General features: G+C 32.0%; 2 protein-coding genes across 2 annotated transcripts in view; one reads left to right on the plus strand and one right to left on the minus strand.

Annotated features, from left to right (window-relative positions):
• LOC139500434 (fibropellin-1-like) overlaps positions 1–14,034 on the minus strand; it is a 51,742-nt gene extending 37,708 nt beyond the window's left edge. Inside the window, exons 1-4 of the mRNA XM_071289173.1 lie at positions 13,981–14,034; positions 11,954–12,166; positions 11,278–11,335; positions 10,642–10,659 (exon numbers count right to left, since the gene is read on the minus strand). Coding sequence (XP_071145274.1) covers positions 10,642–10,659; positions 11,278–11,335; positions 11,954–12,166 — 289 coding nt within the window. The 5' untranslated portion in view covers positions 13,981–14,034. The remainder of the gene's footprint in view (positions 1–10,641; positions 10,660–11,277; positions 11,336–11,953; positions 12,167–13,980) is intronic.
• Positions 14,035–16,523: 2,489 nt separating this feature from the next.
• Positions 16,524–24,593, plus strand: LOC139500775 (neuroglian-like). Its single transcript, XM_071289615.1, has 10 exons — positions 16,524–16,596; positions 18,603–18,659; positions 19,271–19,379; positions 19,914–20,290; positions 20,739–20,873; positions 21,497–21,599; positions 21,855–22,051; positions 22,583–22,726; positions 23,509–23,667; positions 24,439–24,593. Exons 2-10 carry the CDS (start codon positions 18,611–18,613, stop codon positions 24,459–24,461), a joined length of 1,296 nt encoding a protein of 431 aa, XP_071145716.1. The 5' UTR covers positions 16,524–16,596; positions 18,603–18,610; the 3' UTR covers positions 24,462–24,593.
• The last annotated feature ends 289 nt before the right edge of the window (positions 24,594–24,882 follow it).

The raw sequence follows: 24,882 nt of genomic DNA on the forward strand, positions 1-24,882 counted from the left end.
TGGACATGTTCCTTTATAACTATGTTGGCTTTGTATTAAAAATTAAATAAATTGGTGTCGCAATCTTTTCTTTGTATCTGTAAAGCATCACTGTCAAATTTGGTGCCACTTTAGGGTCTTCTGACTTCAATGCACGATACAACGATGTACCCACACTCAATGCCCATGTCAAGGATCATATAATTTATTATCCTGTTAAGGATTTGTCTGCCTCTGTTGTATCTACTGAACTGAATGTTAATGTCCCATTCAATTTATTTTCTATTTTCCCTGAACTCATAGAATTTTAATCTGGTATTAATTTTGTGTATATACACAGAGACATATGTCTCTGATATACATACTTTGTTATAAAATGATAAAAAACATTTTAAGTGAAGCTCAATCCAGGAAATAATTTTATGGTATGTACTATGTGTTTTTTATATAAATAAAAAAGGTGGTGGTTATGAATATAATCTTTAGATGCTTTCCCTGATGTTAACACATTCAAATATCAGCATACCAGGACACAAATTAAAACTTACATTTTGAAATAGATGATCAGGAAATACAACTTGTTAAAGACAAAGTAGCATCAATTTCTAAACTGGCATCAATTCTGGGGATTACTAATGAATCAGATGACTGTGATGAAGAGAGTGAGGATGATTGCAACTTTGACTTTTAGAAACAACAATGTTAAGCCAATTAAAAATACAAGATTTTAATCAATATCAATTATATTTTCTTTAATTAAGCAGATCCATCATCTGACATAATCATTATCACCATGGGCTTTGCTCATTGTTGAAGGCTGTACAGTGACCTATAGTTGTTAATGTCTGTGTCATTTTGGTCTCTTGTGGATAGTTGTCTCATTGGCAATCATGCCACATCTTCTTTTTTTTATATGTTTACCTTGACTTGTCTGTGAATGTTCATAATTGATCATAGACTAGTTCAAATTACAAATTTACATAAAGTCTTGGGATAATTTATAATTTACCTTCCATGTAAAAAGTATTTAGGGTACATCAAATTTTACTCATTATATATAATTTACTAGAGTTGAATTCATACAGTTTTGGTAATATTAGGCAGTAAAACATAAGATGAAGAATTGATACTTTTCAGTTTTTCACCCTTTATACCTGAAATGAAAATCAATACAAATCAACTCAAGAAGTTCAAGTATAATAAAATTTTGTTAATGAATAAATATGATCTTTCCCTATATTATCACCATGTCATTGCTATTCTCAAACAACTTCAAATACAAGCTTTAAGTTGAAGTCTGGATCAAATGCATATATAAATGTAATCAATATTTACAGAAAATCCAACCATGCTACAAATTTTAATCAAACATTTACATTATCTTCATTAAAAAAATGATGTTTTGAGAGGACTGAAACAGGGTCCAGGAGACTCCCAGAATGCAGGATTTTGCACCATTTTAAAAAAAAATTCTGGGGCCCTTAAGCGGGCCCCAGACCCCCGGCCGTAGGTGCGACGAGCAAGCTCGTCGCCGCGGGCGGCTTCGCCGTCCGCATTGATGGGACTCCTACTTTTTGGTTTTATCCTCCTACTTCTAAACTTATTGAAAGCCCTGTCAAAGTATCATTTTATTGTCTTGCCTTCCACAAAAGTCATTTAAAGTTGATTGTATGCAGGACATAGATATTACAAACTTGGGCTGATGACGTAAACTTTTTTATAAAGCTGTACATTTTAAAAGCTAAAAGAGCTGGATGCTTCTTATCTTGTCGGTATTCAGATAGCTAATATGTTATGAAGTTTCAGCCTGTCATTATATGTCCATTGCACCTGACCTCATTTCATTGTTTAGTGACTACTTGTAAAAAAAATACTGTTTTTATAACAGTGAGATGCTCTCTTATACAAGTACATGTACATTTTGTAATTGGATAAATTTTTTGTATATGCATGTATGATATAAAAAAAAAGAAGATGTGGTTACACTGGTATGATTGCCAATAAGCATGATGAGACGACTCTCCACAAGAGACCAAAATGACACACAAATTAACAACTATACATGTAGGTCACTGTACTGTGTACAGCCTTCAACAATGTACAAAGCCCATACTACATAGTCGGCTATAAAAGGCCCCGAAATGACAATGTAAAACAATTCATACGAGAAATATGAGTATCTTGCAAGGTCTACTGGTCTATCAGGTTGAGCTGACCTGACCCTGACATTTCATGGATAAGTGATTGATTAGGATATTTCAGTTTAGGCCAAAATAAATAATTGTGTGTCTCCTATTTTACTCTCCAAAAAATTAAGAACATTTTATTCTATTAAAAAATTTAGTTTTTAAAGTTCTAAACTTTTTTCTGTTAATGTACATGTGTACTGTGATAACATTTACCATATTTGACAGATAATACACTGTGCAGTCTTAGTCGTTTCAAAGTTTGGTTTCTGATATGTTTTACTGATGAGTATTATTTGTAATTATCATTCACACAAGTTATCTGATGTGGAAAGAAATCAAATGATGAATATGACATGTACATGTATGATGAATACATTGTTTCGGGTAGGCTAGAAACGGAGGTACATGTATGGTCGAGAAACCAGAAACATGCAATAAATTTATTTTGGCCTTAATATTATACAGTACTCCAGTAGATCAACTTCATGTCTATTTAATGTACATGTATAGACAGAATGGAACAATTGAGTCTATGTCATGTATGTCTGACTGGCAGGGTTCATCAGACATTGAGCTAAATGTCATGGGTTCATTGGTCAATGTTGAATTTTTGTGGTTTTGTCTATTTTTCAATGTTTCTCAGATGTGATATAAAAAAGAAGATGTGGTATGATTGCCAATGAGACAACTATCCACAAAAGACCAAAATGACACAGACATTAACAACTATAGGTCACCGTACAGCCTTCAACAATGAGCAAAGCCCATACCGCATAGTCAGCTATAAAAGGCCCCGATAAGACGATGTAAAACAATTCAAACGAGAAAATTAACGGCCTTATTTATGGGGGAAAAAAATGAATGAAAAACAAATATGTTACACATAAACAAATGACAACCACTGAATATACAGGTTCCTGACTTGGGACAGGCACATACATAAATAATGTGGCGGGGTTAAACATGTTAGCGGGATCCCAACCCTTCCCCTAACCTGGGACAGTGGTATAACAGTATAACATCAGAACGAACTATAAAAAAGTGATAAGCTACATCATGTACATTGTACATGTATAGGATCACTATTTTTTTGGCATATGACATGAATGTTAGGTGTACATGTTTGATTGGCCGGCTTTATCTAACAATGAGCACATTTTCATGGTTTTCATTAATTTGAATAACAAATGAATAAGGAGATGTGGTATGAATTTTGATGAGACAACCATCAACCATAGACCATGTAGACCAAATGATGTGCTTGTTAGCTATATAATAGGTTACTCCACACCCTTCAACAATGATCAAAACTAATACTTCATAATGAGCACCCTATATAAAGGGTTCTGCCTTGCACGCAACACCGTCAATGTAAAAAAAAAACAGACGAGAAGCCCTACAGTGATGATAGTTTGATTTGTATACAAAAGCTACATATAAACAAATATGATAAACAGCAAGCAACAAAACACACTACATACATTGAAAAATAAACCTGTGTCAGGGTGGTGCAACTTTCATGTACAATTCTAGCATGAAAGAAAAAATATTAAAAAAAAACTGATATACACATGATACAGTGTATCCAAAAAAAAATCATATGGAACCAAAATACCATAGATGTATATATGACTACGAACATAATACTCAATATTTAATAGATCAGTGTTAAAATATGTTAACACATGCAGAAGAATATCTCAAGAATGTTTTGAAGGACTTTACGAATGCCTACTCGAATCCAATCTATTAGAAAAATCAGTTATTACAGAAGAGTGTCTACCATGCACTTGCACTGCACTTTATACTAGAATTTCTTTTGACAACCCTGCATACATCCTTATCCATTTAAGGATTCTCTACCTTCACGAAACTTTAGAGGAGTTGGTTCAGCAGTCCTTCATTTATATTAGAATAGTATGATAGCAGAATATATCGACATGAACATATCATATGTAAATATATCATGTATATAGAATGATATATTCAAATGGATGAAAATCATATACATTTAGCATGCATGTAACTGTATAAACAAATATACAAATATGTATATAACAACAAACCAGAGTATATACTGATTTGTATCACTACAATGTAAAATAGTTATTACGGTGACGTAATTCCCTGTCATCTAATTTATTCATCGTCCATCGACGAACTTGTCTCAGAAAAAAATATATCTCTGTCATGTCTGTTCACATGGTACATTTACCTCACTTATACATGTAGGTTTATATATGTGATAAAACACGGCGAAATATGAACTCGATGGTTAATATTTTTGCGTCCATGTGGAGAGTTATTAATAAAGACATTTGAACATCAAATATAAGACACCACTCGGTACAATAACAGTACAAAGTTGAGTAAATCTGACTAGACTATTAAAAAACCCGGTAAATAATATAAATTGAAATTAGATGCAAGACATTAACGAATATTTCAGTGTTTTCCATAGCTACAAAAGATGCGTTGAAAGTTCAGCATAACTGAGATTTTATTTGTATTTATAAATCAAAATTGTTAGAACCGAGTACGGTAACTTGTATACTTTTCAAATAGTAACAAGAACTTAAAAACAAACAAATTAATTCTAAAAGTGTCCGTGTCGTATGAACTAAGCCCTCGGCAGTTTTCTACGGGGAAAAGTTTGACAAGTGTGTATATTCCCGCTGGGTTTATAGTATATTGACCTTTATTATGAAGTTATGTGATTCATAAATCTACGGGTATTGGAGGTAAAACCTTACATGCATGAATGATTTCACAACAAGGTTATAAAAATTAAAACGTTGTCATTATGATAATTTCGAAATGTGTCTTATATGATATTATAAGATACAAATTTTTACAAATAAATTGAGACACCTTGTTTAATTTATCTAACAGATGATGTAACTGTGTAAGCATTAAATGTGCATAAACCAGTCCCATGTGAAATTGCAGGTATCTCTTACGGTGGTCTGATTTTTTTCGAAGAGATGCGAGACAAGGGAGTGTCAATTGAGTTATTACTTTACAACATTTACCAGATAAGCGGGGAATCCCAAAATTTTCAGCGGCAGATATTTCAGTATGTTTTTGTTTTTACAATCAGTTTCTATTTATACTAATGTATTAAATGGGTATGGCAGTTGTGTCTTTTTTTTTATAACAACCTTTTTAAAAAATTGCACACGATGTAATTGTATTCAAAATAATTTAACCTATCCCGGACTGTCAGATAGAAATTTGGTATCCGTAACTTTTAAGTCTATAAAATGACTACCAATATTTGAAAGTTGCGACACTTATGGATTATTAAACTGCTGCTGTATAATGGTTGTAGCAATCATATTTTAACTGTAACAACCTTTTCGACGTTTAAACAGTTTATTTACGACTGTTTCAACGTTTTGCGTGTTGGAACAGTTATTAAATAACTGTAACAACTTTCAAAAGGTTGCAACAGTCGTATTATAACCGTGACAACATTTTCGGCGTTTTAACAGTGCATTTATGACTGTTACAACGTTTTTCGAGTTGGGACAGTTGTAAACCAACTGTTACAACTTGAAATTAGTTGTATCAGTCCTTTAATGTTTGTGACAGCTATTTCTAGCGTTGTTGCAGTCGATTTATGTTGGAGACAAACACTTTAAAAGTTGGGACAGTCATAAAATAACTGAAACAGTAACATTTTACAACTGTTACAACTTTAACAAACAATTACAGTCTTAGAACGACTGTTACTGGTATGGACAGTTGTTATTTCGTCCAGTAGTGTTGGTTCCGTCATAAATTGATACTTTATTGGCTACCCCTTGGAAAAGAAGATTGCGCGTTATGTAGAAACCTTAGAAGGGAACGCTTTATATTTTTTCATGCGGCTAAATCAAATTTATTATTTTAGCAAGTATAAAGTCACAATTTAGCATGAATTAAGCGTAAATTTTTTCCCGCTGTTATAAATGAATTCAGTATTTACTAAATTTTAACCAAGGCTTTGGTATGGTAAAACACAACAAAATTGACATTCTAGAGCTTTAAAATAGCTTTAACTTGTATAATTTGTCTACTGTTAAGGTTAATTTAAGTTTTGAAACTAGAAAAGACAGGCTTAGAAGGTATAGTTTTAGAAATTTGACTAAAAAAAGAGAAAATGCACTTTGACATGGCATGTTTCATAAAATCACTTTTTTGTTGCATTTCAGTGTCAACTGCTAACCTTCATAAAATATTTGTTTCTGAACCGATTTTCCAAACTAGCAGGCCAATTTGCTTGTTTAGCTAGTAGAAAACAGAAATCCATTTAAAGTGGAATTGGGAAAAAAATTGTTAATCCTTAAGGTAGCAATACACAGTTAGAAGTTTAGTTTCGCATTATGGCCCCTGTGAATTTTTTAAATATGAAAGTTTTTGTACAATAAAATTGATTTTTAGATAATTGAAGAATAATATAGCCTTCTTAGTGGGTTTATATGAACATTTTGATTGTTTTTAACATGTTTTATAGGCCATTTATATGATTGACAGTCCGTATTTTCCTATCCGTACCGTTCATAGGTCCATAAATTATTGTAGTGTTTATCAACAAAGATTTTGCGCTCGATCTTTTCAATTGAATTTTATGGAAAAACGAGCAGAAAAGCATATGATTATTTTTGGACCACTTGATAGATATAAACCTATGGATTCAGGAAAGGTATCACTGTAATTGATTGAAATTTTCCTTTAGGCCAAATTTTGGAGACTTTTGTGACATGTTCACCCCCCTTTTTTGCTATATTTTGTATCTAAGAAATGCAGATTGTTGCCATGGTTACACCCAAGAGGGATTGTAATTCACCCTTATGACCATTAGAAATGAAATCTATGGAAGATTTTCTTTCTATAAGTTTTATATGCATAACACACATAAAAAGCCTTCTTTGTTAGACAGGAGGGGAAAGAAGATGTTTAAAAATTATGAGTGTCAATTTTAAGTTTTTTTCCTAACTGTGTATTGCTACCTTATGTCATTTGGCAAAGCAAAGAATTGCTTTTTTTAAGACAAATCATATTACAAATTTATTGATAATTAGGTTATTGATACAATGCTGAGGGAGGAACAACCTTTAGAATGACAATATATGTTAGTTTTGTTGTTTATTGTCCTTAGCAACCAATATAGACATTTTGACACAAAGACTTGGTTCCGTCATAAATTGATACTTTATTGGCTACCCCTTGGAAAAGAAGATTGCGCGTTATGTAGAAACCTTAGAAGGGAACGCTTTATATTTTTTCATGCGGCTAAATCAAATTTATTATTTTAGCAAGTATAAAGTCGCAATTTAGCATGAATTGAGCCTAAATTTTTTCCCGCTGTTATAAATGAATTCAGTATTTACTAAATTTTAACCAAGGCTTTGGTATGGTAATACACAACACATTTGACATTCTAGAGCTTTAAAATAGCTTTAACTTGTATAATTTGTCTACTGTTAAGGTTGATTTTAAGTTTTGAAACTAGAAAAGACAGGCTTAGAAGGTATAGTTTTAGAAATTTGACTAAAAAAAGGAGAAAATGCACTTTGACATGGCATGTTTCATAAAATCACTTTTTTGTTGCATTTCAGTGTCAACTGCTAACCTTCATAAAATATTTATTTCTGAACCGATTTTCAAAACTAGCATGCCAATTTGCTCGTTTTAGCTAGTAGAAAACAGAAATCCATTTAAAGTGGAATTGGGAAAAAAATTGTTAATCCAAAAGGCACTTGGCAAAGCAAAGAATTGCTTTTTATAAGACAAATCATACCACAAATCTATTGATAATTAGGCTATTGGTATAATGCTGAGGAAGAAACAACCTTTAGAATGACAATATATGTTAGTTTTGTTGTTTATTGTCCTTAGCAACCAATATAGACATTTTGACACAAAGACTCGGTTCCGTCATACATTGATACTTTATTGGCTACCCCTTGGAAAAGAAGATTGCGCGTTATGTAGAAACCTTAGAAGGGAACGCTTTATATTTTTTCATGCGGCTAAATCAAATTAATTTTTTTAGCAAGTATAAAGTCACAATTTAGCATGAATTAAGCCTAATTTTTTTCCCGCTGTTATAAATGAATTCAGTATTTACTAAATTTTAACCAAGGCTTTGGTATGGTAATACACAACAAAATTGACATTCTAGAGCTTTAAAATAGCTTTAACTTGTATAATTTGTCTACTGTTAAGGTTAATTTAAGTTTTGAAACTAGAAAATACAGGCTTAGAAGGTATAGTTTTAGAAATTTGACTAAAAAAGGAGAAAATGCACTTTGACATGACATGTTTCATAAAATCACTTTTTTGTTGCATTTCAGTGTCAACTGCTAACCTTCATAAAATATTTATTTCTGAACCGATTTTCCAAACTAGCATGCCAATTTGCTCGTTTTAGCTAGTAAAAAACAGAAATCTATTTAAAGTGGAATTGGGAAAAAAATTGTTAATCCTTAAGGTAGCAATACACAGTTAGAAGTTTAGTTTCGCATTATGGCCCCTGTGAATTTTTTAAATATGAACGTTTTTGTACAATAAAATTGATTTTTAGATAATTGAAGAATAATATAGCCTTCTAAGTGGGTTCATATGAACATTTTGATTGTTTTTAACATGTTTTATAGGCCATTTATATGATTGACAGTCTGTATTTTCCTATCCGTACCGTTCATAGGTCCATAAATTATTGTAGTGTTTATCAACAAAGATTTTGCGCTCGATCTTTTCAATTTAATTTTATGGAAAAACGAGCAGAAAAGCATATGATTTTTTTGGACCACTTGATAGATATAAACCTATGGATTCAGGAAAGGTATCACTGTAATTGATTGAAATTTTCCTTTAGACCAAATTTTGGAGACTTTTGTGACATGTTCACCCCCCTTTTTTGCTATATTTTGTATCTAAGAAATGCAGATTGTTGCCATGGTTACACCCAAGAGTGATTATATTTTACCCTTATGACCATTAGAAATGAAATCTATGGAAGATTCTCTTTCTATAAGTATATACATGCATAACACACATATAAAGCCTTCCTTGTTAGACAGGAGGGGAAAGAGGATGTTTAAAAATTATGAGTGTCAATTTTAAGTTTTTTCCTAACTGTGTATTGCTACCTTACTTATCCTTTGATGAACAAAGGTAGGGTGCTATTAATATCCGGGTAATTAACCCGTCACATTTCAGTTGAATAGTTTTAATAAAAGATCAGTCGGTCAGTTAGTCAGTCAGTTTATTGAAATAAAGTCCATACATTAGACTATCATCACATAAACAAATACACGTGTTTACACAATTGAACGAAATCATTATATGATGAAAGTCTTCAACATAAAGATAAATGTCTGATTTAAACCAGACCCACTATCTACTTATGTTTGTTTTAATCGACAATGAGGCTAAGAAATATTTTGATCCTCAATTTGATTATCAACAAAGATTTTGCGCTCGATCTTTTCAATTTAATTTTATGGAAAAACGAGCAGAAAAGCATATGATTTTTTTTTGGATCACTTGATAGATATAAACCTATGGATTCAGGAAAGGTATCACTGTAATTGATTGAAATATTTATGAAAGATTCTCTTTCTATAAGTATATACATGCATAACACACATATAAAGCCTTCTTTGTTAGACAGGAGGGGAAAGAGGATGTTTAAAAATTATGAGTGTCAATTTTAAGTTTTTTCCTAACTGTGTATTGCTACCTTACTTATCCTTTGATGAACAAAGGTAGGGTGCTATTAATATCCGGGTAATTAACCCGTCACATTTCAGTTGAATAGTTTTAATAAAAGATCAGTCGGTCAGTTAGTCAGTCAGTTTATTGAAATAAAGTCCATACATTAGACTATCATCACATAAACAAATACACGTGTTTACACAATTGAACGAAATCATTATATGATGAAAGTCTTCAACATAAAGATAAATGTCTGATTTAAACCAGACCCACTATCTACTTATGTTTGTTTTAATCGACAATGAGGCTAAGAAATATTTTGATCCTCAATTTGAGGAGAAAAAAATATTGTTTAAAAACAATTTGATTAATGGCGTCGAATGACTTAAAGACAAACGCCCACCACCCACTGAAAATGGTTGATCCCTTACAACCTAGTCAGACACTAATTTAATATGAAAACTTATTGCTTACAGTATCTATGAAATGAACCTTATCACACGAAAACTGAACACTATCCAATGCATCATGAAGTCTATACGATGGAAGTTGGGTGTCTTCATGTAAAACAGTTGGATTTAAAAACAAAACTCGTATACAGCTGATGACACATCGGTTCAAATGAAAAGGAAAGCGAAACAACGGCTTGATTGACCAAAAATTAAACAAACAAAGAAAATGGCGACACGAACCTCATTTAAAAAAGGGAACTCCCAGGTCCATCTTTGATCTTGACATTGTTTTTAGAAACTATAAATATACTTACCAACTCGGTTAAATGTATCTGCGAAATAATTTTACTACATGTATGCAGAGTTTATACGAAAGATGAAATGACATTACAATTGAACTACTTTAAATAATGGAAGACAAACCATAAAGTGGAATGCTTAGCTAGCTATAGAACCATGTTAAACCTATCATGTTCTTGTCTACTTTCCTAGGTTATATATGACAGTTGCTTTTCATTTGTTTTGTAAGTAATTATAATTAAGCGTTTGTTTTTGTCAGATTTCATGAACTTCTCCCTTTTTGGGGTTCGGTATTACAAAAACATGTAGTTTTAATGTTTTATTCTATATGAACAAAACCTAAAAAGCTGTCAATTGTGTTTGTTCTATAAATGTGTGGTAATATTGTATATTACTGCAGCATGATCGTATTATTCTATGTGTTATGGTTGTGTTGTAAACAACAAATAAACGTGTACTATAATCTTATTATTTTTATTAATCTTTTGCCTTATGCTACATGTACATGAACATTACTCAATACTGTTGCTTATTCTGTTACTAAATACTATAAATAAAATGTTTAAATGCACAGAAAATATCACTATTCAAAGCAAAGAAGGAACATTAATTTAGAAAACGAAATAGTAGTTTTTACAAGGATAACATACCACAACACTTATCCTTACATGCTCCGTCCTGTCTCCTGACATAAAACGTTTCTTGGTTCTATAAACAAAACATAAAACACATGGTACAGAATGAGCACGGTACGGTCATTACCGGAATTCAATTGATATCAGATTTATTATTTGTTTTTTTGTAAATCTAATCTTCAACGCATATAAATGCAGATTAATACACGTACAGATATCGACCAGAGGCGTTAGTTAAAGGCTGATATGGGTGATGATTGATACACGGGCAGGTATAAAAAAGAAAATTGTTTTAACCTTTTTACCATATATTACCAATGTACTTACGCACCTAAGCTAACAACCCCCGACCACATGACGTCACATAGGGCTGATGGGTTATCAGAATGGATGTGAATGTATGGGAAGTTATATTATCGCTCGTTACACGTTATGCAAAAAAAAATCCAATGAATGTGAAATGTTTTATTTGCACGGTATTATTTTAAACTTTAATATATTCACATCAATATCTTCCATTTTTATCGATTTGTGTCCATTTGGTGTGAAGAATAAGAATGTTTTTGAGATATTGATTTAAGGTGTAGATCACTTCTGCACAACTTAACAATATTGTAATATGCAGTTAAGTAAAAACATTGTTTGATCAAAACTTAATTTTAAAAAATCAAATTTAAATTAAAATTCTTACTTTTTGTACTTGTATCCAAAGTTCCTTTCCAATAAGTTTTGAAGAACCAGTAAAGACAAGCGACTTATTGGTATAGCTACACCCATAGTGCTCCTCAGGGAACTTAATGAACTCTATACACTCTAGCTCATTGTTTGGTTCATAATAACAAGGGATATTTTTACAAGAACAACCAATCCAAAATATGCACAGAAATAACAAAACGTGCTTCATCTAAATGAAATAAAAAACAAGTGTTTGAAATAAATAAACAGTCTCATCATATTTAGTTTTCTACTGCTAAGGACAAGAATAAATACATCCCTGATATATCTAGAGATTTGTTTTGAATACATTTAACGTTACATGGCAAAAATGAACAGGGGCGGATCCAGTCCTTTGAAAACGGGGTTTCAAACTCTATGTACCTATGCAAATGCATTAATCGTTATAAAGGGGGTTCCAACCCCTGCAACCCTCCCTAGATGCGTCACTGCAAAATACTTTGAAAACCGACAAAAAGTCCAACTGTCCCAGGTTAGGGGGGGTTGGGATCCCGCTAAAATGTTTTACCCCGCCACATTATTTATGTATGTGCCTGTCCCAAGTCAGGTGGTTGTCGTTTGTTTATGTGTTACATATTTGTTTTTCGTTAATTTTTTGACATAAATAAGGCGTTTAGTTTTCTCGTTTGAATTGTTTTACATTGTCTTATCGGGCTTTTTATAGCTGACTATGCGGTATGGGCTTTGCTCATTGTTGAAGGTCGTACGGTGACCTATAGTTGTTAATGTCTGTTCTATTTTGGTATTTTGTGGATAGTTGTTTCTTTGGCAATCATACCAATTATTCTTTTTTATAAAATATACTGGTAATTAAACTAAAGACCGATTAACACGAACCAAACACAATACTAGGGGTAACCACATGCGATCTGGAAGCTAAAATAAATCCTTCTTCTCATAGATTTTCTTAAAAGAATAAGCTACTTAGAGTAAAGGAAAAAGCCAACCTGATTTTAAAACAAATACAACACAGGCAACACGGGACAACAAGTTGTCGATTTTATCTGAGATAAATGCAATCTTAGTATTTAAACAATTACGTAATAATTCACAGTAAGCAGTTACACATGTTTAATACCATGTAAATTAAGTTTTCGGAAGGTAATCTCAATTTCTTATGTTATGTCATATCAGACGCCGAGATAAAATGATTGTTATAAGGTTTAATTCTAATGCACATGAGTTAACTGGAGCCTGCAATTCATCAGTGGTTGTCGTTTGTTTATGTGCAACATATTTGTTTTTCGTGCATTTTCTTATATACATAAGGCCGTTAGTTTTCTAGATTGAATTGTTTTACATTGTCATTAGGGGCCTTTTATAGCTGACTATGCGGAATGGGCTTAGCTCATTGTTGAAGGCCGTACAATGAACTATGATTGTTACTTTCTGTGTCATTTGGGTCACTTGTGGACAGTTGCCTTATTGGCAATCATACCACATCTTCTTTTTTATAGATACTCTGCAAAAAAAAAAACGACATCAAATACATAATATCCAACGTGTTCATTTATACATTATCTATAACGATGTAAAATCTATATTTCAAATAATTTGTTTTAGTTTGTTCTAAAGAAAAGAGATGAAAACAAATTCATAAGACATCAGTAACGACTTCCTTTTAATCTCTGTTTAAAATTCATATGATGAGAGGTTGGCGAATATATAAACTTCCATTGATATGAAACTGCTTATACGATCTTATACATCTGCATACCAATTAACATTGACTTATAACCAATGGTTCTCCCTCAAACTGACCTAATCAACAACTTTTATATGCAACTTAGTAAAAGTATCAAACGCAATGGACAATGACTGACGGGGTTAGGGTAAACAAATATCCACGGAAATAAAATAAGTAAATGCTAGTACAACTGCATACCAAATATGACCTCCCTCATTCGGGGTGAACGCGAGACCTTCTAATACTTATGATTCCCCCGAGATACATTACATTTTGAATTAAATGAAACAACTTACGTTACGAGTTATTGTACATACACTGTGTGGAACTTACATGTACATGACATAATAATATGTAAGATAAGACATGTTCTAAATAAATCGTACTGTAACCTCTATATGGACATAATGATTACAACATATAATTACAATACATGATAAACTATATTATTAATCATTTCTATACGGAATCTATGTTGTGTCAGCAACATCATGTTTTGCGACAATTCAATTAATACATGTTTCATTAAAAAACAACCAACCAAAGGTCATTTAATTTACATACTGAATCAAGCCAGACATAAGACTGTTGTACATTTTAAAATATGGTCATCTACATAGCTTAGAACGACTATTCACCCTTGGAGAGGGGTGAGGAATGGCTTTTTCTCGGGGAAAATATTTTTTTCGACTGTATTTCAAAAAATCATAAATTATTTTTTTCAATAACAGCATACAATAGCATTTTTGGAAACTAAATATTGCGTTTATTTCGCGTCTGATATTCAATACATTTAGATAAACACATTTGTTTTTTTCTGATTTTCTGGGTGAATTGTTTTCTGTGAAAATTAAGAATCAATGAAACAATATTTTATATAACCGAAATAAAATCATACCGCACCCGAAACACATGCATTAAGGGGGCTCGCGGGTCTTAATCATTTTTTTTAAATTTAATATAGGATTTCGCTATATTTTTCTATAAATGAACTTTATCGCTTAAATTTTACAATTTTTTAGTTTATGTTCAGCTTATTCGAAAACAACAACAATAATAAAATAGAGGTCACTGATGAGTTAAAACAGATATTTCAATTTTAATGCCCAAAAATGGCATTTTTGCACCAAAGGGAGATAATTTTGAGGTTTTTCAATGATATCTACATTTTAAAAGTCACCTGTCGCCAACACGAATTGATTTTTTTGGAAAGATTTTTGTACCATATGATAAAGTAACAACTACTTAAGGTAATCAATAAAATTTCTAATGAAAAATAAATGATTAATTTTTTTCTGAAATATTTATACCCGCGAGCCTCCTGAAATAATGACTAGTCGGTGTATCATACAAAAGTAGGGTGGAACAATCATTTCTTCCTTTAAAGCATATGAATAAATCAGGCTGTAAGTTTTCTCGTTTGAATTCTTGAACATTTTTCATTTGTTAAACAAATTAAACGAGGAAACTTACGGCCTGATTTATTCACAAAATAATGGACTAAAACAAATGTGATATACAGCATCAAACCACAACAACTGAATTACTGGCTCCTGACTTGGGACAGACACATACAGAATCAACCCTCCCCTGATTTGAAACAGTACAACATCAGAACAAACTGTACAATCAGCTGAAAAGGGGTTGAATCGATAAAAAGCAGAAATGTGTGACAGCGGAAATTCACGTTTAACTTTTGTTTCAGATTTTAATGTTTTATTGTAAATAATATGTTTTAATAAAGATTCTTATTTTCATAATTTTTATAATAAAGTTCATTTCCAAGTTTTATAACTTTACAGATATCTGTTTAGTATAGTTTCGTTACTTTAATCTTCATAGCATTGTTTGGTAAAATTGCATTATATAAAGAATTTACAGGTCAATTAACAAATACTTTTTCACAAAAGATAGCAAATAAAGGATTATATAATTTTGCGCAATTTCCTTCTCAATAATTTAGTTAATCCGTCTATATGTGACGTATGCGAGTCACATGATTCACAGCGTTACCTTCAGTACACAGCGTAACTGAATGTTTTCATTTGTTAATCATAAGAAATTCCCTAAATAAACCTCGCCTGGAAACCAGCTTGATACCTGGACAAGCATTTCTGGTAATTTGCATTCGTGACCAGAAAACAATAAACATCATTTTTTATACAAGGTTGTTCTTATTCCAATATTCAAAGTTCCTGTTCAGTGCAGTTCCAGCACAAGTTCATACAAGTATAACACGGTCACCCACAGTACATATACAAACATCAGCAAGTCCAGTAAATCAGTCCAACCCAACCCAAACAAAGTTTACAAATGCATCGATCAAAAATGCACAGTGGACGGGATAGGGTACCTATACATGCATCTCCAAAACAAGAAGGCATTAAGTGCAGATCTGATAGTACTCACACGTATTTACAGCTTTTTCAAAGTCAATAACACTTAATCATACATCTAAGACATTTCAAACTGAAGAACCAATGGCCTGATTTATTTACAAATCAACAAAATACAAAACTACAGCAAACCATAGAATAAAAAAGTGTATTGTTTTAACCCCTCTCTATCATTCATAAAGAAATATGCAATGTGATGTCTACTGATCTCTGTCTACGTGCAGTTGTACATACTTAAGCATTATCATATGACAAAAATATAGGAGATAAGCATCAGAATAATTTTTTTTATAACAATATCATATCAAAGTTGTTTTTTTAATTGATATTCAGATTTATGCTGGAGATGGTACATTACTCCCTAAAATTACATTAAATTGCTAAGATAATAGCTTTTGTAGATTCATAAATCAAATATTTATTAGTCTGAGCTATTTAGGGAGGGAATGCCTGGCTATTTATTATTTGTCATAAATGGATTTTAGTTTGTATGAGTAAAACTTCTAAATAATTAAGGTAAAGTGATTTAGTTTAATAAGTAATTACATTCAGCTGTCTTGTTTAATTATTTTTAATTCATGTTTTACTTCTCATGAAATATTACATTTTAAAAAAACGTTTCACGTCTTATCTTTTCAACTAACAATGTTAACATACATCTTATTTTACGTGTACAGACTGTGCCATAAACTCGTCGTTCCTTCTCCGTTTGGTTTCAGATTTAGTGTTTATTACTTTACTAAAATACATTTTATTATATATGTACAGACTGTGCTACGAATCCGTCGTTACTTCTCCGTTTGGATGCAGATTTACTATTTCTAACTTTACTACAAACCTTTTATTTTATATACACTGACTGTACTATGAACATGTCTTACTTCTCCGTTTGGTTACATATTTAGTGTTTATTACTTTACTTTACTTACATACATTTTATTTTATAAAAACTGACTGTGCTTTGAACCCGTCGTTCCTTCTCCATTTGGTTGCAGATTTAGTGTTTATAACTTAACTTTACTTACCCCATTTTATTTCAGAAAAACTGACTGTGCTATGAACCCGTCGTTACGTCTCCGTTTGGTTGCAGATTTAGTGTTTATTACTTTACTTTACTTTCCAACATTTTATTTCATAAAAACTGACTGCTTTGAACCCGTCGATACGTCTCCGTTTGGTTGCATATTTAGTGTTTATTACTTTATTTACACACATTGTATTTGATAAAAACTTACTGTGCTTTGAACCTGTCGTTCCTTCTCCGTTTGGTTGCATATTTAGTGTTTATTACTTTATTTACACACATTTTATTTGATAAAAACTGACTGTGCTTTGAACCCGTCGTTCGATCCTTCTCCGTTTGGTTGCAGATTTAATGTTTATAACTTAACTTTACTTACTTAATTTTATTTCAGAAAAACTGACTGTGCTTTGAACCCGTCGTTACGTCTCCGTTTGGTTGCAGATTTAGTGTTTATTACTTAACTTTACTTACCACCATTTTATTTTATAAAAACTGACTGCTTTGAACCCGTCGATACGTCTCTGTTTGGTTGCATATTATGTGTTTATTACTTTATTTACACACATTGTATTTGATAAAAACTTACTGTGCTTTGAACCCGTCGTTCCTTCTCCGTTTGGTTGCATATTTAGTATTTATTACTTTATTAACACACATTCTATTTGATAAAAACTGACAGTGCTTTGAACCCGTCGTTCCTTCTCCGTTTGGTTGCATATTTAGTATTTATTACTTTATTAACACACATTCTATTTGATAAAAACTGACTGTGCTTTGAACCCGTCGTTCCTTCTCCGTTTGGTTACAGATTTAGTGTTAATTATTTTATTTACACACATTTTATTTTATAAAAAACTTACTGTGCTTTGAACCCGTCGTTCCTTCTCCGTTTGGTTACAGATTTAGTGTTTATTACTTTACTTCCACACATTTTATTTTATATGAGCGTACTGTGCTATGAACCCGTCGTTACTTCTTCAATTGGTTGCAGATTGAGTGTTTATTTCTTTATTTACATACATTTTATTTTATAAAAACTGACTGTGTTATGAACCCGTCGTTCCTTCTCCGTTAGGTTGCAGATTTAGTTTTTATTACTTTACATTACTTACATACATTTTATTTTATAAAAACTGACTGTGCTTTGAACCCGTCGTTCCTTCTCCGTTTGGTTGCAGATCTAGTGTTTATTACTTTACTTTCACACATTTTATTGTATATGAACAAACTGTGCTATAAACCCAACGTTACTTCTCCATTTGGTTGCAGATTTAGTGTTTATTACTTTACTTACACACATTTTATTTTATATGAACAGACTGTGCTATGAACCCGTCGTTTTCTCCGCTTAGTTGCAGATTTAGTGCTTATTACTTTATTTACATACATTTTATTTTATATAAACAAACTGTGCTATGAACCCGTCGTTCCGTCTCCGTTTGGTTGCAGATTTAGTGTTTATTACTCGACTTACACACATTTTATTTTATATGAACAGACAGTGCTATGAACCCGTCGTTCCTTATCCGTTTGGTTGCAGATTTAGTGTTTATCAGTGAGTATTTAGTTTTTGTTGTTTATTTTTTCACAATGTGACTGAACTGCTTCCCTTAGTAAATTATCAGTCGTAAGCGGTTTAGCTTAATAAGTTCTTCTCTAGCTCAGTCGGTCTACACACTACCTTGAAACCCAGAGGTCCTGGATACGATTCCCGTTGGAGACAATCGAGTTTTGTAATGAAATTCATGCTCTCAGGTTTCAACAGTCTCAAATAAACTACTCACACGAATTGCATAAAAAATTCAAGAATATTTCTCTAATAAAGGTCTCACGACAACTGAGCTCGACAAACAAGCGAACACGATTCAGATTCTTTCCCTAGTCATATATTTTCTAAATCAAATCTCTTAAATTTGAAGTGAACTGATGCAAGCTTTTACTTTCCCACTTTTCATGAATGTTTGTGTTCTCATTAGCAACCACTTATAAATCCTTTAATAATCGAAATTGCAAATACACGAAATACAAGGGAGCGGTCTGCAACTTTTTTTTTTTTTTTTTTTACAGTTTAGTACATAGTAATTATATGTTGTGCTATTTTCACGACAGAATTGTGAAAATCAGCGTTTTACTTCGAATTAATTTAAAGCAGAAAATGCTTTTCAGACCAAAATCGTCCACCAAGTATAACAGAAACTGGAGTGAGAGAAGTTTATTTCAAAGAAGGAGAAAAAATGAAGCTAAGTTGTGTAGCAAATGGTGTTCCAAAACCACAGTATGTAATCTTTTATATATACATGTATATAAAACAACATAAATGAAAAGTCTCACAACTTTCCTCCACCATTTGCCTGAAGATCTGAGATCAAAAGAGATTCCCTTTTCTTCTCCTAACTTTTTTCGTCTCACCGACATGAGCGTTTTATGAATTCTGTATCTGGCGTTGGTTTTTTAGACGACAACAACTGTGGAAGAATAGTGAAATATATTTCGAGTGTAACCGTTTATTTGGCAATCTTTGTCATTTTATCTATATAATGATGACTTTGTAATTTCAGACGATATGTCTTCCATTTTATTCTGTCTTTTTATTTAAACAGATTAAACGCACAAATGAAAGAAACAATTACAAGAACACATGCAATAGCATACAGATAAATTACTATATATGAAACTAATTTGATAAGTTGCCGTCTTTTTGTTCCCTTTTCCAAACTGTCCTTCAGTTCATGTGTGCGATTTATAAAATATTGTTATGGACTAATTGGATAGCAATTTAAACCTTAAAATTAAACAATATTTATATAAGTTACAGATGGACAAAGAATGGAAAGGTGTTTGACCTCATTCGACACAAGGGCCGAATATTTATGCAATCTAATACTGGTACACTCCTTATGAAGAGAACGAAACGAAGAGATGAAGGAGTATACCAATGCGAAGCTTGGAATATTGAAGGTGTGTCACTATCAGACAAAATTACAGTTAAGAAAGCCAAACTGGAAGAATTTATTGATCCAAAGGATGTTACCCTTAAAGTAAAACGTGGACACTCGGTGAAGATTTCTTGTTTAGTTCCTCACAGCACGCCCAAAGCAAATGTATCCTGGGTCTTATGGAGTCTAATCGATGCATCAGTCACACAAGTTAACTTTGACGATAAAAGGTTTTCTCAAGACCTAAAAGGTAAAACATTTTCTTAATGATTGTTAGAAAAATAATAATCATTGTCTATTTAAAAGAGAGACGAAAGATACCAGAGGGACTGTCAAACTCATAAATCGAAAATAAACTGACAACGCCATGGCTAACTCTGAGGTGATTTAAAATCGCACTAAAACAGCGTATCTAATGTACATTATACTAGAACATTTGTCTTAGCACGGAAAAGTTATCATACGTCCCATTGTCGTAACTTTTGTTTGGTTTGTGGACAGTCAATTTTTTATGGAAACCTGACAATTTGCAGGTATTTATTTTCTGGCATAATTCAAATGATGCCTTTTCTTAGTAAATTACAAAATCACAATTTGCCTATTTATATATGTTAAAAAATTGATATCAGGTTGTTTTCTGATAAGATGCATATGATGGAAAGAATGCAAGAATAATGATAAAAATTAATTTTTCACAGGAAATCTGTATATTACAAACGTGAAAGACGAAGATTATCAAAATGGCAAATTGTATGTTTGTATGGCAAGTAATGACGTGGCTGGGCAAACGACGTTTTCTAACGGAACTGTCATTAAACCAACTGGAAAGAAAGGTTGTATTTTTTCAACAGTGTAATTTGTAAAGTACCAGCGATTATATTGACTTCTTTTGTAAAAGAAGTTTCATTTTTAGCCATAACTATTTTAACCTTTTAAAGATTTTTGTATTTTGACATCCGAGTGTTGGGGACAAGAGACACAGCCAGCCTAATAGGAGCTTTCTGAAATTGTTTTAACTATTGAATGTCGAAATTGTCTTGTATGATCGTGTTGCTCTTAAAAGTTATTGTTCAATATGTGTCCTGAACATGAAAACGCTTGTAGCAAAAGAACAATTGTTTAACGATACATATTTCAAGTCAAATTCTCCAAATTATACAAAAGTATGTTACGAAGGATTATAAAAAGGCAACGAATGGCCAATTTCCTTACCTGGAACAAGAATCAGGAATCCATCCTGCTGCTTTTCTTTACAAAGTTTGAATCCAAATTGTACTGCCCCAAATATAATACTAAACGTCCTTGTAGCGTTTACCCGATCAACATTCAATAGTTCCTTGTATTAAGTTAATTTTAAATGATACCGTGAAGCATGTCAATAACACATGTCAAAAGAATGTCAACTCTATACACAGTATGAAAGTATTGTATTTGCAATGCAGTTTTTTGTCTTTAGATGCTAATACATTTATAAGACCGCATCTAATGTGGGCTTCACCCGAAGAAACTATTGGAATTATGGGAGATCCTTTGAAGCTGAAATGTATATTCGGAGGAAAGTAAGTTCAAGTATTAAAGTCGTTTAGATAATGTAAAAATCCTTGTTATTCGAGTTGTTTGTCAATATATTCAAAGATGCAACAAAAAATGACGAAAACTTGTGTTCAACTTGCATTTTTTGTATAAAATTATATCGAGGCGACTTCTATTCACAGTTTTACTCAAACTGAAAACTTTAAATCTGTGCAAAAACGTCCAGGATGTAACTATAGTTTTGAAATCACAAAGATCTCCAAATATGTTTTACTTTTCAGTCCATCCCCAAGCATACAATGGTCATTTTCTAACAATTACAATAATTTGTTGGTGAAAAACAAAACAGGAATCAGCATTAATGGTCAAGAATTAGGCTTTTATCGATTGCAGTTAACAGATAGAGGAAAATATACATGCTACGTGGAGGATCGAACTGGCGACAGCATAGAACACGTAATAAACCTTATCGTCAAAGGTTTGTATTTTATTTTCTGTGCATACCTAGTAAAGCATCAATTGATTACCTGTTTCAGAAAAGAAACATATGATAGCTGAATGAACGAATTGATTTTTACGTCAATTGAAAAATACTACTTGCATCTCTTAACAAAAACCTATTAATGTGATATAATAAAACCCTGATCACGAACACGACCTCAACCAAAATCTGGTTGTCTTCTCGGCTGTTCTGGAAGGGTAAACCCCTCCTCAACATACAACACATGTCGTGTGTTTCATATTAGTACACACCCTGTGATAAAGGGTGATTACACATTCGTGGATTAAGGGAAGGAATTTCAGTTACGACAATTATGACGATAACTTGTTTAAAAAAAGGTTATTAGACCTATTACATTTGTAGAACGACAAGAAGAACTTTGTAAATGATATTACAATGCATAACAATTCAAAACGTGTGTTTGAGTGGTAGAAATTCATGTCATATATTTCGTATTTTCAACTTTTAAAATAGTCTTTTTTCGCACTTTACTTTTTCTTTCACTAGCTAATCCGTTCTGGCTTGAGGGAGGTCAGCCAAGTGATATTCATGTTGAGAGTAGAGTAGGAACAGTTGCTACTTTTTCATGTAAAGCAGGAGGATTCCCTACTCCTGAAATAAGCTGGTATATAAATAGCGTGTCACTAAAAGGTGGGAATATATCATCTGTCTGACTGTTATACGCAGTTTTTTTGCATGAATTTCATTGCACGTCTCTATTTTAAGACTTCTATTGATTAACGCACTGGGAAATACACATGTTTAACTGTTCATTTATAGCGTTGTCTTACAACATATAACGAGTTGGAATTGTTATTTCGGAACATGTAGTTGTCTATTTTGAGTTATGCTCAAACGCATGGTATTCATCTTATTGGTTGATATCTATTTTTAGAATGTTAGATAGAGGCAAAAATAGTATACCACTGACTTGGTACAGGACATTTTAAGAAAACATTGTGGGTTTAACCAGGTTTTATGGCTAGCAAAACCTCCCGCTTATATAGCAGTGTTTAATATTCCGCTAAAATGACAATACTATTTGAGAGGAATACAGTACAAACATACACAAGAACACTCAACACAGAAAAAAACACACACAATTTGTTTTATATTAGTACTTTGTAACATGTAAACCACAGAATAACAACGGAAATATCCCTTTAACAACGACAGCAAATCAGGTCACCACAAACGAAATATCAATTGTTCATCAACGTGTAATTGTCAATTGTCTGACACTGACAAACACATGTCGAAAAGTGTGACTGTGAATGAGAACCTTGATTCATAGTAAAAGTGTGTAACTTTGAAAATATAGCAAAATAATAGTGCATTATATTCTTAATGAAATGATCAGTTTAGTTCGTTTATGTTAAGAACGGCACGTTTATACATGTATTATAATGATATCAGCACATTTATTTTTGTAGAATCTAACATCTCAGCAATGTCAGAAAATAGATTTCAGAATCCAAATGATTGCACCGTCACTATTACTGACGTAAGACTGACCGATGCTATGGTACTCCAATGTAATGCTTCAAATATGTATGGTTACTTGTTCTCAGATTTCTATCTTAACGTCTTTGGTAAGATATAATAAAGTCTCTACATAAATTAAACATCGTATGAAAGACTGTGCGCAAAAGGTACTACTTTATGCATGAATAATTCTTTGTCAGTGTTATATATCTTACCCTTTGTATATTGTCAGAATGTCTTGTATACATATAGTTTGAAATTCAAAATGTATGTATTGCTTTGGAAACTTCAACTAGACATCAACTAAATTATTCGAAAAAAGACGTAAAGTTTATAGTTTAATATATTGTCTTTGTGAGATTTTTTTAATGATTTGATTACCACGGATTACAATTACATTTAAGATACATGTGTTCAAACAGTTAAAGATATCGAATGATTCAGGTCCGTAAATGTTTTCTCTTATTCTAAATTTTCTAACATAGTTTTTTTGCCATACAGGTGTCAACATTTTCGATATTTTTTTTTCGATATTTCATTTCATCAATAAGATACAAACTACTCTTGCTTGATTTATTACATTCTGAAACGTACAAGAAGTTTAAAATGTTTCTCGCTGTGCCATGACATATGACGGCATATGCAAAATCCTAGATCAAGTGTAGCAGACGTTTCTTTTCAACAAATGGAAAATGTTTACCGAAAGAGATTAAAAAACGTATGCTGATTTGATATCGCTTGATACTATTTCTCGTTATTTACAAATACCTCTTTTTATTATAAATATAAATTAAATAGCTAGAGTTGATATCAAGTGATTCCATACTCTCACTCGTTATAAAAATTATAACTATCCGTTTATTTTCTTTTTATTTCAGAATTTAAACAAAGGGATACATAATTTTCAAGTGCATAAACCGACAGTGTACTAAATGACAGATACTTGTCTAGAGACAATGTGAAAGGGACTTTTTTCACAACTGTGTGTTTAAAATTGTTAGAATACTATTCAATACACAAATGGGTATTTCTATATTGCAATTTTGATCCGGTTTAGTCTGTTTAATGTTAAAATAAGCCCAGCTTATAAATTTAAAGTCTCGTTCGCCATAATCAATCATGTCTTAATAAGGTTAAAAAACTAACATTATAACAACAAACAAACAAATATTGCTTTACATATAATAAGCGTAAAATAATATTAACAACGTAATATAAAGTCAACGAATAACCGATTCCTTATTGACGAAAACAAACCAACCAGCAGTAGACTAAAAGTAAATAGTTTCTAACCTAAGCAGTTTTGAAGAGCAACAGTCAGT

The sequence above is a fragment of the Mytilus edulis genome, chromosome 13 (assembly GCF_963676685.1).
Source record: "Mytilus edulis chromosome 13, xbMytEdul2.2, whole genome shotgun sequence".
Taxonomy (NCBI): domain Eukaryota; kingdom Metazoa; phylum Mollusca; class Bivalvia; order Mytilida; family Mytilidae; genus Mytilus; species Mytilus edulis.